The sequence below is a fragment of the Epithele typhae genome (genome assembly GCF_022376455.1).
Source record: "Epithele typhae strain CBS 203.58 chromosome Unknown BXZ73scaffold_71, whole genome shotgun sequence".
Classification (NCBI taxonomy): domain Eukaryota; kingdom Fungi; phylum Basidiomycota; class Agaricomycetes; order Polyporales; family Epitheliaceae; genus Epithele; species Epithele typhae.
Genome location: NW_025954262.1, coordinates 144744 through 158639, shown reverse-complemented (window position 1 = coordinate 158639; position 13896 = coordinate 144744). Strand labels below are relative to the sequence as shown.

Genomic DNA, 13896 nt, shown 5'->3' with positions numbered 1-13896 from the left:
CGGCGCGGATGCGGGTGAGGAGGCGACGCCCACTCCTCACTCGTGGTCGTGGTCGTCATCGTCATCATCGAGTGCCGATCAGGGTCCACGACGAGCAGTGCGCTGAGCACGCCCGACCCTCGGCTCGGCCTCCGGAACGTCGATGGCGGTACGGCGGGCATGGGGATCACCGGAAGGGAGAGCGAAAGCCGCGTGAGGTCTTCAATCATCGGCGCCTGGAACGGGGGCGGGAACTGCTGTAGTTCTGACACGGGGAGCCAGAAGAGGTATGACAGCGGGAGGGTCGACATCGCGTCGTCGCAGCCCGTGTACACCGAGTCGGTGAGGGGACGCCGCGGGCGTCGGGCGCGCGCCGTACTGGCATGGGCATGCTGTTCCGAGTTCTTCGTCGACCGCGGCCACGCCGTCTTTGAGGCTGTCGCCCTCGTCGCCGAACTTGTGGAGCGGCGCCTTCCCGCGCGTCGGACTCGGGGATCCGTGCGCATCTGCGCTGCCGTCTCAGTCGAGCCCACAGCTAGACAAGTTCAGGCGGGAGCGCGTGAGCACCTGCGGCGGGATTCGCGGCGGGCGCGAGTTCGAGTCCAACGCGGGAGGCGCGGGAGTTAGGATGGTATGTGGCATGGATGGCTTGTCTCGAGTGGTAGATCTCAAGGCGGTGTTCAGCATCTACATGGTCATGCTGTATGAGGTCACAGTCATCAGCACCAGTAGTTGGGCATCAAGAGAAAGGCAACATACCAGGGAGAGGCAGGCAGCGTGTGTTGAGGTAAGTAGCGGAGGAGGGAGAGGCGCGAAAGCAACGTAAGAGGCGCGCACGAGGCAGCGGAGCTCAAAAAGGTTGCCTTTTTGGGCGGGATTGTGCAGCCAGCGCATCTACGGAGGGGGTATACCCCCTCCGTAGATTCTTGATGTGCAGGGTATCTACGGTGACCCTCTTGACCGTCGGAGTTCAAAAATCGACATTTTTTGACAGGAGCGCCCAGGAAAGCTAAGGTTTAGCGACACCCAGCGTCGCTAAATTCTTATGGAAGGCCTTCCACTGGCTTGTGGACACACCCGCGCGGGTGAATGAGGTGGGAGGTGCCCCGTGATGGGGGGAGACCGAGGTCGCCGGGACGGCAGAACCACGCCGTCGGGGTGCCGTCGATGTTGACGTTTACTCACTGCTAGCCGTCCAAGCAGCGCAATGTCGTCCCACCTTTCGTAATGTAATCTGTCCTTGTCTTCCCATGCTCGTGAGAAGGACATCCGAAGAAGCTTGAGAAACCAACAGTATCGAATGCCACAGTAACATAGCCGCAAGGCAGTTGATCAACGTTCAGAAGTGCTCGGGCAAGGACGATGAACAACCCATTTTTACGCAGCACGAGGGAAAGGGGACAGCGATGCTTGTATTGCGAGAAGTACTGGCTGCTACGTGTCTGACATACCGGTGGGAATTCGCCATATCGCCTCTCGTCACTCCGTCCAGCCTCCACTACACGCCCTCCTCGACTTGAACGGAGCCGGTGATGATGTACTGGCGCCCTCTGGCAAGAGATGAGGCCGGCGATCGGTGCCACGGGGAGGGCAAGAGGGTATAAGTTGCTCAAAGTGGTGTGTACGAGGATGCAGTGGCAGTAGTTCCTGAGCGAAGAAGAGGAGATGGAGCAGGAAGAGGAGAAAGAGATGCGAGGATGTCGATGGTGGTGGTATGAGAACAAGAGCGATGGCATCAATCGCTCAGACAATCCATATCACGACACCTTCCTCCCAACTCCCAACTCCGTCCGCCACCTGAGATTGATGACACACTTCTATACACCAGCTTACGACCTTGCTAGGCCGTCGTTTGCTCCTGCCTGTGCCCTTGTGGTAAGTACGGCCGTTGGGTCTGGTCCCGCATCAATAGGCGCTTAAATGATCCCAGGAAATTTCGACAATGACATACATAGTCATCAAGAATTTTGTCAACAGGCAGTAGCAAGATCGTGTGCTCCATATTTTCTTGAGATATTCTTCCTATAGTAACTCTGGAAGGATATTGGGAGTGACTATGGAACGTAAAGTTGGACGGTGGTAGGCCAGGCTCACCGTTTTGATGAACCGTCGCTGAATTGTGCCGTTTTGGTGCAGACCGTCCATCGGATGTCCAGGACAACTGGTAAGTCACTTCATGTGTTCGGGTATGTCACTCATCTTCCGCTTGTGGCAGGCATCTCGTCCCGGAAACATGGTTTTCGCGGTCGTTCGAAGCGCAGCGTCTTCTACGTTTCTTCGGGAATCCGCTTCCAAGTTCAACAATATCCATATCGTGGAAGCAGAGATTACGAACTACGCGTCTTTGCAGGCGAGTTGATTGTCGCACTTTCAATGTTCATACGCTGATTGATACAGCAGAGGGCGGCGAAGGAGATCTCCGATATCAATAACGGAGAGCTCGATTGTCTCATCCACAACGCCGCACTCACAGATATCAACACCATCGGCAAAGGCTATGGCTCCTTGTGAGTACCTCGAAGCCGTCTTGTCAGCCACCTCTGATCAGCCGCAACGTCCACAGCGCCACGTGGACGAACTGGACGAGGACTTCATCAGAGCGGTGCGCAGCTTCGCTACTCACCCCCTCGCTCCATGCACCCAGCCTCACGTCGCGCTCTCAGTTCAAGGTGAACGCGCTCGGTCTCATCCCAAGCGGATCGTCGCCATGAGCAGCGCCGTCGTCGATCCCAAGTTCATCCGGGCGGCACAAGCGAAGGACTCCGTGGCGTACGGCATGACCAAGTCCGCGGAGCTCATCGCGGCGACGAAGTGGGCGTTGCACCTGGAGGGCGAGGGCTTCGTCGTCATCTTGCTGAGCCCCGGGCAGCGGGCTCGCGGACACTTCCGATACAAGGGAGGCGGAGTGTGCGTGCCCTCCATCTGTCGTGGATCCGGACTGTGCGCTCAAGGTAGCTTTTTGCAGCACGCGAGGCCATGCGAGGGTGGTTTGCGCAAACTGGGGAGAAGTTTGTCCGCATGGGATACAACGACTTCAACACTCATACGGTGCAGGAGTCGGTGGCGGCGCAGCTGAAAGTGATTGACGGCCTTCGTCCGGAGGATAACGGGAAGTTCTTCGCCCACTCGGGTGAAGAGTATCCGTTGTAGTGTTGTGGTTCGCATCGAAACGCGAAGTCGAATTAGCAAAGAATAATACTTGTATTTGCGCTACTTGGTGGACAGATGCTGTTTCCTCCTTCCTCTCCGATAGAGGCGTTGCCGTTTCAGACACTTCAACTACTGCCCCGAAAAAATATATCCATCGTCTCCTGCGGAAGGTCGCGATGCGCCTAGGAAACAAACCCCGCACGTCAGCGCAAGCCACGATTATCCACAGGCCGTGCTCACGAAGTGGTTCGCTCCCTTCAGCGTGAGGATCCGCACCTCGCGCACCTCCTCCCCCTTCTCGCGCCGCTCCGCGATCTCGCGCCCCATCATATGCGCGCCCCACACCGCCTCCCAGTACGTCTTCTCGCACAGCACGAACCACGTCTCGAGCCCCCGCCAGTCCGCCCCGCCCGCTCCTTGCCCCGGAACGCGGTGGAGCCACCGTTCCTTCATCGCGCCCGCGGTCCCGTGCGGCGCCGTCGCGCGGAAGAGCAGCTGGTCCGCCGGCGGGGCTTCGTGCGGGACGGGCGTGTGCCGCGTCCGCGCGCTGTCCGGGTCCGTGCGCGGCGGGTGCGCGAGCGGCGCGGCGGTCGCGGCGCGAAGGCTCTCCGGGGTCGCGGGGTGGGCGTGGGGGAAGTAGCTCGTGATCCAGTCGTCGAACCTCGCGAGGCGCTCTTCGGGGCGCATTGGGGCCGGGTCGATCATCGGCTGCGGTGGAGGCGAGGGAGGGAGCGGCTGGCCGAGGCAGAAGAGCGAGCCGTCTGGCGTGCTTCGTGTGAGATCGCGCGTGCGCGGGATGGGGAGGGCGTGGCCGTTGCTCACCGTAGAGGATGACCCGGCGGAGGGACTTGCTCAGCTGTACATCTGGCGCGGAGAAGTCTTCAAGGAACGCGAGGAGGGCCGCAGTCCACAGTGAGCCGAAGGACCATCCGATGGGGATGAATCCTCCGTCAGCCTCGTCTCCAGCGCCTTGAGCGAGGGGAAGGGCCTCTTCTCAAACGAGGCGGACGAGGAAGTCGAAGATTTCGTGCGCGCGAGCACGCCAGAAGTCCAACATATCTGCGGCGATGCCGGCGTCCCCTGGTGCAGTTTGCGCGGCACGTGCGGGGAGCGCAAGATCCTCCTCGGTATCTGTGGCCGAGCCGGGGTAGTTGCGCCGATTGACGGTTATGATGCGGGCGTTATGTTGAGCAGCGACAGGAAACAGTGTCTCGAAGTTTCCTGGAAGCAGATAGGTCAGTATGTGAGTGAGCGCCACGCCTTCGACTTGCCTCCGTGCCACATGAATCCGTGCAACATGACCAAGGTCGTGTAGTTCGAGCTCCCAACGGGGGCTCCAGAGTCCGAGAACGTCTTCAGCGGTGGACTCGGGTGGCCGAGACCACAGTGGGCGGGGGTTGTGGAAGCCATGGCAAAGGACTGACACGTGTTGAACGCCCCACTCGCCTTCTGAAGTAAGGCTTCCCCCAGCGCCACATCGGACGAAGTATGCCCCTCCCTCCGGTCGTTCGGTGTAAGACACGTCATGGCTGCCAGAGGCGCGTTCCGCGGCATCGGAGCTTTCCACCACCTGAAGTCGTCCACCTACTTGCTTTCCGCCCGTGAGACACTGGCGGGGACCTGCGTCAGCGATACGCTTCCTCCAATGCCATCTCCAGTAAGCGACGCACTCACCGTCAGAAGGACCAGAGCCGTCAGCACCACAGGCTCAATGGAACTTGCGCCCAAACACCGGCATCCCGAACGCGCTCGCCACCCGGGTCCACGCCTAGCAGAGCATCAGGGATGCGATGTTGCAGACGATCGAGACGCCACACTTACACGAACCCGACACCGCAAGTGTCTCTTGGTGCTATGGAGGGCCGAAAGAGCGGTCGGGGTAGAGCACGAGGGCTTGCTGATGTCGTCCGGCTGGGGTGTCTGTGGGTGCATCCGGGGAGAAAGAGCTCAGCGACGGTGTTGAGACTCTGCGCATGAAGAGGGTGTCTGCACTGAGAATAGGGACAGCCGATCGGCACCGCCGGAGGGCAATTAGGTAGCATGTTCATCGAGGATGGTACCGGCGATGAACATGATCCTCGTACTTTCGGGGAGAGGAGAGGCCCGGCGAGGACTCTGCCCATCCGAGAACGTCCGCCATGCAAGATCCCCGGCTCCGCAGAACGCATATAGGCATGTAAGGGAGCAGCAGCGGGAGAGAACGAAGGAAGGTGCGTAAGACAGTCACGGTGTGGGGACCTTGGACACATCTTCAGTGCAGCGTCACCGATGTGGCTGAATGCTCACCGAGCAAAGAAGGTGCAAAGAGAGGTTGCGGGTGACTGAGTGCATCTCTGGCCCCCAGAATCTCCAACGACCTAATAAATTGCGAGTGCCGAGGGTTGCAGGAGCGCATATGACGATGGGTACTACGACGGCACCTGTCCCATGTGCGGGGTGGCCACCATAGCTTTGGGACACGGTCACCACAGCGGTTTGCGGACGTTGGAGCGACAAAGGGAGGACTTGAGTTCTAGCAGGGCATGGCGAACATACGTCTCCGCTGTAGCAAGAAGGAATAGGGGAAGATGCTTGCTCTCGACCAGCGCGCAGCGGTGGAGTTTGGAAGAGGAAACGCGTATATTCCGGAAAACTGATCTCCATACATGGACGACACACCGGCCGCTGCCTCCGCACTCCACCATCCACAGTGCTCTCGCCGAAACCGGAGATCACAAACCAAAACGCGCAGATTAACGTCAACTCAGTGCTTCACTATGAAGGGGGTTGGGAGGGTACAACAGAGCGACGAGGTTTTGAGCGATAGTGACAGAAAAAGCTTAGAGGCAAAGGAGGGGAGTAGCAGCCAGCCTGTTGGACTTAAGACGGAGCTGAGGGGAAGCGGAAGGGAGGTGGAGAAAGGGGAGAAAAGCGGGTCTCAGGCGGGGAGGAGCGCAACTCGACACCTAACCCTAATTCAGGTTTCTCGTCGGGTACCTGAGCCCGCTCGCAGCGCGCCTGGCTCTTGTTCTGAACGATGCTCTCGAACGCCTGGTCCAGGTTGCGCGCTGCGGGGCGAGTACCTGCAGAAGCCGATCCTCTGTTTCGCCCCCACAGGGACCCATGACATCGGGATAGAAAAGAGAAAGCTTGGAAAGCAGGAGCACCTCAAACATGTATTGGCGTTTGACTTACATAACTCGTGACCGCCGTTCTCCCTTTTGTAGACTTCAACTCAACCTGACAGCCCCAATCACATCGCCTCCATCCCACCATGCCGTCTTACGCCATCATTGGCGCATCAAGAGGGATCGGTCTCGAGTATGTTCGCCAGCTGGTGAGTCTGGCGGCCTCTGAGAGAGCTCGCATATCACTGACTACCCTCGGGCCGCTACTAGGCAGCGCGTCCAGGGGATGTGGTTTTCGCTGTCGTCCGAAGCGCGGCGACGTCTACCCATCTTCAGGCTGTCGCTTCCGCATTTGCTAATGTCCACATACTGGAAGGAGAAGTTACAGACTACGCCTCTCTACAGGCGAGTCGTGCGGCGAGTTCAACAGCAGCTGATCTCTAATCCCATGCGTCAGAACGCGGCCAAAGCAATCTCTGATATCAATCACGGGGAGCTAGATTGTCTCATCCACAGTGCGGCGAAGACCGACCTGGCTTCGTTCAGCAAGGGTTACGACTCCTTGTGAGCCATATGCGAGTCCGTTTCCAGCCACGGCTCACGTACGGCTCCCCAGCGCCACGATGGACGAACTAGATGATGACTTCATCAGAGCGGTACGGCGTCTTCCCGTCGCCGCCGCGTCTCCCCGTGCTCACCGATGGGCACGTCGCCCAGTTCAAAGTCAACGCGCTCGGCTTCATCCACGCCGTGCAAGCCTTCCTTCCCCTCCTCCGCGCGTCCCGCTCTCCCGCCGGCAAGCGGATCGTCGCGCTCGGGAGCGTGGCCGTGGACCCCAAGTTCATCCGAACCACGCGCTCGCCAGACTGCGTGGCGTACGGCATGACCAAGTCCGCGGAGCTCATCGCGGCGACGAAGTGGGCGATGCACCTGGACAGCGAGCGCTTCGTCGTCGTCTCACTGAGCCCCGGGCTCGTCGACAGTTCCCAAACGCTGGAACAAGACGGTGCGTGTGCCCCATCGACTTCACACTGTGGATTGACTGTGGTAACGTCACAGATCGTGCGGCCATCCGGGAGTGGTTCAGGCAGACCGGAGAGAGTTATGTTAGCATGGGGCTGGGTGACCTCCGCGCTCAGACGGTGGAGGAGTCGGTGTCTGCACAGCTGCGAGTCATCGATGGTCTTCGTCAGGAGGACAATGGCAAGTTCTTCGCGCACACTGGGGAGGAACTGTGAACATTGCGCGTGTAGCACGTGGAGAGAAAAGCCGGATCCACTTGTTCTTGAATGTGGCAACAAATAATCGAAGACTGGTCTGGGACGTCAACGCGCGTTTAGAAACAGAGGTACTGTTAGATCAGAATCTTTATAAGTAAACGCAACATAAGAGTTCGTGGGAGGATCAAGTAACACGTGATGACGTCATAGCTCAGCGCCACTGCCGCGGCTGCGTTCCTCTCCCAGACCGTGAATGTGCACTCCCAAGGGATCCAAATACAATCGGCCTGCTTACATTATGACAGGGTTATAAAAGAGCCAAACACATGTCGGCCAGGTGCAGGTATTCGTGAGTCAATCTGTCAGACCCGAAGCGGATGACTCTCACCAGGACTTGAAATTCCGTCCCCTCCCTCTTCCACAGCGTCACTTGCTGCAGCCTCTACTCCGATGCGGGATCCACGTGTTGCATGGTGCAGTCCGATCGGAGAATTTCTCACATACCTCTCATTCTTCTAGGCCTCGAAAGCGAACCGATCGGTAAACTGAAGTCAGCGCGACCGTCTTCAATGTCCAGATATAAAACACCTACCAAGGAGCGCTCGATCAGCCTCACTATTCTCCCAGGAAAGTGTCACACAGGCCTCCTTCCAACATGCCATCTTACGCCATAGTCGGAGCCTCCCGAGGCATCGGGCTTGAATATGTTCGACAGCTGGTGAACATCGTCCCGCTGGTCTCAGTCTCTCATTGACTCACAACATTATGCAGGCGGGAAGGCCTGACACCGTTGTCTTCCCCATCGTCCGTAACTCGGTTTCCTCAACGTATCTCCAAAGTTTTGTCTCAGAGAATACGAACGTTCACATCTTAGAGGCAGACGTCGGAGAGTACGAGTCGCTTGAGGCAAGTTTTTGCCACTATCCGTGTTGTACATCGTTCGTTGACGCCGCTCTCAAAGAGCGCTGCAAACGCGCTTTCTGAGATCACAGGGGGGTCTCTGGACTGTCTCATCCACAATGCAGCCCGAGTGGACCCGGACGCCGTCTTCAAGGGATACGACGCGTAGTGCGTCCCGTCTCCCGTCCTGCCCCGCTGCCAACGCTCACGCGTGCACCAGCGAAACCGTCGCCGAGATGGACGACGACCTCATCGTCTCCGTAGGACCTATCTTCTTTCGACCCTCAGCGACCCAGATCGCTGACACCAGTCCTAGTTCAAGATCAACGCCCTCGGGTTCATCCACGCCGTCAAGGCCTTCCTGCCCCTCATTCGGGCCGCCTCTTCAGGCGGGAAGACAATCGTGTCGATCAACAGCGCCGGTGCCGCGCCCAACTTCATCCGCGGCGTCGGGATCGGACACATGGTCGGGTACGGGATGTCCAAGGCCGCGCTGCTCGTCGCGACGACCAAGTGGGCCGTCGACCTCGCGCCTGAGCACTTCACGGTCGTGTCGCTCAGCCCCGGGCTGGTCGACATCTCCGAGACGGCCGGCGATTCGGGTGCGTGCGACGTCTCGCGGCTGATCTCCGTCGACGCTTTCTCACGTTTCCTGGACGCCGCGGACAGAGGAGGCTTCGAAGTTCGTCCGAGAGGAAGGGGAGAAGTACGTCCAGGCCGGGTTCCCGGACATGGGCGCGCAGACGGTCGAGCAGTCCGTCGCCGCCCAGCTGAAGGTCATCGACGGGCTGTCGGTGGAGGACACCGGAAAGTTCTTCGCGCACACCGGAAACGAGTTCCAGATGTAGCCTGTCAAACGTTGTCTCCGCGCGTGAGAATACACACTAGTTTGCAGTGAACTCTAAGTGCGAGCAGTTTCATCGTCCTCGAGCACTCTCGGCCTGTGCTCATAGCCTACCAGCATTTCTCGTGATCGAGCAGGAGGCCCTGCACGAATCGCGATCAGCCCACTCTCGACCAAACACCGGGAGCACGCACCTGCCGAACGGGAACGACAGCGGTGACGGTGCTGTCGCCGTCCTTGTCGGAGCGGAACGCCCCGCTCTCTGGACCTCCGCTGTGCATAGTGGTGATGGAGACGTGGATGGCGATGGGACCCGCGCCCATCCCACCGTTCTCCTCTGTGCCTGGCAGCGATAGGCTGGGGCACGACTGGCTGTGCGGGAGCCCGTGCAGCGGGGATGGCTCGAACGCCGAGGGCCGCGGACGTTCGCCCGCGCCGGAGCTCAAGACCATGCGGGTGATGGTTACGGAGAACACGAGTGCCTGCGGAGATCGGAGGAGACGAGGTGGGTGTCCCCTTCGTGAGTCCGCGATTGGACACCCGAGCCGGAAGGAGAGAACCCACCGAGGTGGACTGGAACAGCGAGTGGCACATACTGTACCCGACCGAGTTCGCGAAGTACGTCGCGGTGAAGGACGCCGACGCGAGCGTAAAGACCGCAGCGGACTGCAGGATTGAGGCCGCGACGCGCCACTTGACAGCCCGGAGCCCGGAGCCCAGGACTCGGCGGCTTCGGGCATGGCGGCTCGGGAACAGGATGGGTACCATGATGAGCGCTGGGAGTCGAGTCAGCGGGCGGTCAGTCAGTGTGCGAGATGGCCCATGGGAGGCACTCGAGGAAGACGCACCGGTGGTGATGACGTTCGTTGCCACCGTGGTGCAAAAGTATGTCTTGAGGAACGAGGTTGCCACATGCGGCTCGACGTGGAACCTGCCCAGCGCGGCGCCCATGTATCCGAGAACTTGGAGTGTGTGAGCGCTCTGGCAGGGATGCATTGAGTGGGCGTGTACGCACCAAGCTCGGCGGTGAGGAGAAACGCGGGCACCGCGACCACTTTCCACGAGCGATTCCATACGATGAAGGCCCTGTAGACCTGATCATGCGCGTGTCAGGATAGAAGCCGGAGTCGAAGTTGCTGTGCGGACATTACCAGAAAGGTGTCTCCCACGAACATCTGAGAGACGTAGAGTACAGTCTTCACAGCCCCGATAGAGTTCGTCGGTCCATTGAGGGTAGAAATGCCCCGCACAATGGTCTGAATATCTGCGCCCCTTGCGATCCCGCTGACAACGGCAATATGTGTGTTGAGAGCGAGGTGCTGTAAACAAGGTGGTAAGATAACGCTGATGAATGAACGTGGCAAACGCACCACTGCCGCAAACACGAACAAGATTGTACTTGCGATGAGGAACACCTTGTCGCGGGACGTGAGCGCGTTTGACCACCTCGTCTTCCGCAAAACCTCTCCCAGCCCAGCAATGTGCACGACCAGAAGTGCCCCGAAGATGAGCGTTTCCAACAACAAACCCACGGCGGTCACAGTGAGCACTGATTGCTCCCGCACAGTTGCCTGAACGGAGAGACACTGTCAGCGAGACTCGAGTCGCAGCAAAATTTGGCTAGTAGCAGTGCTCACCGCAGACGGGGTTAAGGTTGAGTTCGAAGGTGCAGACATTTCCTTGAGGTGGGGATTACACGGGTGAGAGAAAGTCGGCGCAGTCAGAAGGCACTACACCCACTCACACAGCGTTCAACGGTCAGCCCATGATCTTTATAGTACCGTCCAGAGACAGAGGGCATATTTTTGTTCTATGATGCCACAAAATCAGTAACACATCAAGAAGACCACGAAAGAGAACCCACCAAATACCATATAAAGCAATCGGCTCCGGGCAGCGATGCACGAGAATGAGATCTTGGCTCATGAGGCTCGAAAAGCGACTCGAGCGGCGAGGCACCGAGTGCCCTCAGAACTCCAAATAAAGTTATCATCACAATCGAGTTCTGTCCTTCGTCATCGGTGGAATAGAGGGCATGGTGTAAGGAAGTAGTCAGTGTTCGTTCACAACCACGAATAGCCTACGTGAGACTGTGCAACCGGAAACGTGCTTACTGGACAGCTCCCCGAGAGATTCTATCAAACACGGCCTTTCCTGGCCACGAACATGTGCTGCAGAGGAGACGGCTGTCTGCCAAGAGAGAGCATTGAAGACTGGGGTGTCACGAACAGATCTCGTCCTGGCCATGATAGAGTGCCAACCCACAGCTGGTTGGTGCCGTGCTCATGCGAATGTCAGCGGTGAGAAACCTCCGAGGCACCCGCAGGCACCCGCGGATGCAGATGGTCGTGTCCTCATTCTTCTCAGTGGACCCGAGGAAGTGCGCTGTGTCCCACGAGACGCCTTCCTTGGAATCTCAGGACGATCACGGACGTACTTATGACAATCATATATGATACTTAAGAGCGCATTAGTACATAGATATCGTAGCATCGCAATTACACGTACTATGTATATACACTCAGCACCGACCTCGCACCATCCAACAGTTCACCAGGCGAACAGACGAAATGCGGTGCTTCTTGCTCTCTAGCGGCACTGTCTCTCTCAACGACCATGCGTAATCAGGATGACCTAGACAGAACCTTCTTCAACAAGCGTTCGACGAGCACCACTCCACCGCAGCCCACTCACATCGTCATTCGCAGACCCCACCAGCAATCCCCCACCCTCCTTCTCCGACACCTCCCCCTCCATCCCGCTCGCCACGCTGCCCCTATCAGACGCATGCATCGTCGACACGGACACGTGGACGGAGATCGGGCCTCGCCCGCCCGCCTCTCCGTCCTCCCGGGCGGGCAGGACGAGGCTGGGACACGACTGGCTGTGCGGTCCGTATGGGGACGGATCGAAGGTCGAACGCCGGCGTGGCGGGGGTTCCGGCGCGTTCGAGCTGAGCACGATCCGGGTGATGGTGGCGGAGAAGACGAGGGCCTGTGACCGCGCCCGTCAGCGTGCGGTCTATGTCTGCCCTCCGTGCGCGTGCGTCCCGGGCCAGTCGGCGGACGCGCAGGCGCCGGGGGAACGCACGACGGGAACTCGGCCGGGAAAGATGGCACTCACGGACGCCGAGTGAAAGATGGAGTGGCAAATCGCGTAGCCGACGGGAGACACGAAGTACGTGACGGTGAACGCGAGCGCGGAGATGGTGAAGATGGTGGCCGACTGCAGGACGGAGGACATAACGCGCCACTTGACGGCGCGGAGGCCGGAGGCGTCTGGGGCGTACCCACGCACTCGACGGCGTGAGATGAAGACTGGCGTCAGGACAAGCGCTGCGGGAGTCCGCATGAGCCCGCAGATTTCCCGCACGAAGAAGGCGGAAGCAACGTACCTGTGGAGAATACGCTTGCGACGACTGTGGTGCAGAAGTAGATCTTCATGACCTTCTTCAGGATGGCTGGGCTCACTCCGGCTTGCCCTAGACCTACGCTCACGAATCCCAACGCTGCGCATAGGTTAGGAAAGCCCGTGGTGAGAATCTGCGCCCTTATAAAACGCACCTGTTTCTGTTCCCAGCAACAACATAGGCACGACGATGAGCTTCCATGACCGATTCCAAACGATGTACCCTCTGTAAATCTGACAGTTCCGTCAGGCAAGGAGCCTCTGGTGGTGGACTCGATGAGTGATGCTCACCATGAATGCGTCCGCTATCATAAGCTGCAAGACATATAACGCTATCTTACAAGAACCAAACGCAGTAGGACCATTGAGCGAGCCAATGCCGCGAATAAGTGCCTGCATGCTGGCTCCCCTTGTGATCCCACTAGCGACGGCAATGTGCACATCGAGACCGAGGTGCTGCGAAGTCATCAGGAAAGCTCGGTGTAAACACGCGATGCAAAATGCACTCACTATGACGGAAAAGACGAACAAGCTCGTGCTCGCCGAGAGGAAGACTTGGTCTCGGCTAGTAAGCGCGCGGAAGCTCCGCAGCTTCAGCCAGATCTCCCACAAGCCAGAAATGTGCACAATGAGCAGTGCGCCGAACAGGAGAGTCTGCAACATGAGTCCCGTGAGGGAGGCGGTGACGGAAGTGTGCAGCGCGGCTGCCTACGAAACGCCGCGAGGATGAGCTCTCAGGTAGACCAGACCAGGGAGGTAGAAGGACATACCGCGGCAGGAGACAATACGGGGGTGGGCGGAGCGGACATTGTCGAGGGTGCGCGTGAGGAGTCAGCCAGGCACCGTTCTCTTGTACGCAGAGTTTGGGGGAGACGCTTGATCCTAGCGCTTTTTGATGCACTGAAGCGATGCATCGTGAGCCGAAACACTTGGCTTCTTAAGCCACTGTATCACAACGCCAACGTCAAGTGCGGAAAGCTGGACACACTCTATACCAAATGAAGGATCTAATGCCGCACATGAACTCACAGTGGCACTCTTGAAGCGACTGTTGAGTAATCGGACGACATTATGGACAGATGCGTCCAACAGGTTGCAGATGGTTGCTTATGTCTACTCCACTTGAGTTGTATGTCATCGTGAGCTGGACATGAATATTTACGAACTCACAGCACCCCAACTTTGAAGGTTTTCACGGTGCGGAAAAGCGTTCGACGGGTTCGTCATAGCATAAAGGCCGAACTGCACGAAAATGACGATGTCAGCACAAGCGCGCAGACCGGCAAAC

The 13896-nt window shown here is 58.6% G+C and overlaps 5 protein-coding genes across 5 annotated transcripts; 3 read left to right on the top strand and 2 right to left on the bottom strand.

The window, feature by feature from the left end:
* Positions 1-1644: 1644 nt before the first annotated feature.
* Positions 1645-3129, top strand: BXZ73DRAFT_81056 (uncharacterized protein; the record flags this gene model as incomplete). Its single annotated transcript, XM_048023412.1, has 7 exons — positions 1645-1854; positions 2116-2143; positions 2195-2274; positions 2380-2486; positions 2543-2648; positions 2675-2884; positions 2935-3129. 7 exons carry the CDS (start codon positions 1645-1647, stop codon positions 3127-3129), a joined length of 936 nt encoding a protein of 311 aa, XP_047873376.1.
* Positions 3130-3348: 219 nt separating this feature from the next.
* On the bottom strand, positions 3349-4539 carry BXZ73DRAFT_105801 (uncharacterized protein; the record flags this gene model as incomplete). Its single annotated transcript, XM_048016395.1, has 4 exons — positions 3349-3890; positions 3952-4084; positions 4139-4339; positions 4432-4539. 4 exons carry the CDS (start codon positions 4537-4539, stop codon positions 3349-3351), a joined length of 984 nt encoding a protein of 327 aa, XP_047873375.1.
* Positions 4540-6382: 1843 nt separating this feature from the next.
* BXZ73DRAFT_53785 (NAD-P-binding protein) lies at positions 6383-7474 on the top strand (the record flags this gene model as incomplete). Its single annotated transcript, XM_048021066.1, has 6 exons — positions 6383-6449; positions 6511-6657; positions 6707-6800; positions 6853-6892; positions 6954-7242; positions 7296-7474. The coding sequence occupies 6 exons, from the start codon at positions 6383-6385 to the stop codon at positions 7472-7474; spliced, it is 816 nt and encodes a 271-aa protein (XP_047873374.1).
* Positions 7475-8111: 637 nt separating this feature from the next.
* On the top strand, positions 8112-9204 carry BXZ73DRAFT_105799 (NAD(P)-binding protein; the record flags this gene model as incomplete). Its single annotated transcript, XM_048016394.1, has 6 exons — positions 8112-8174; positions 8228-8346; positions 8420-8524; positions 8577-8616; positions 8673-8958; positions 9026-9204. The coding sequence occupies 6 exons, from the start codon at positions 8112-8114 to the stop codon at positions 9202-9204; spliced, it is 792 nt and encodes a 263-aa protein (XP_047873373.1).
* Positions 9205-9310: 106 nt separating this feature from the next.
* BXZ73DRAFT_105798 (uncharacterized protein) lies at positions 9311-13417 on the bottom strand (the record flags this gene model as incomplete). Its single annotated transcript, XM_048016393.1, has 14 exons — positions 9311-9343; positions 9395-9682; positions 9765-9976; positions 10049-10162; positions 10216-10294; positions 10352-10519; positions 10571-10771; positions 11895-12194; positions 12324-12535; positions 12595-12708; positions 12764-12842; positions 12900-13064; positions 13119-13316; positions 13379-13417. 14 exons carry the CDS (start codon positions 13415-13417, stop codon positions 9311-9313), a joined length of 2202 nt encoding a protein of 733 aa, XP_047873372.1.
* Between the last annotated feature and the right edge of the window lie 479 nt (positions 13418-13896).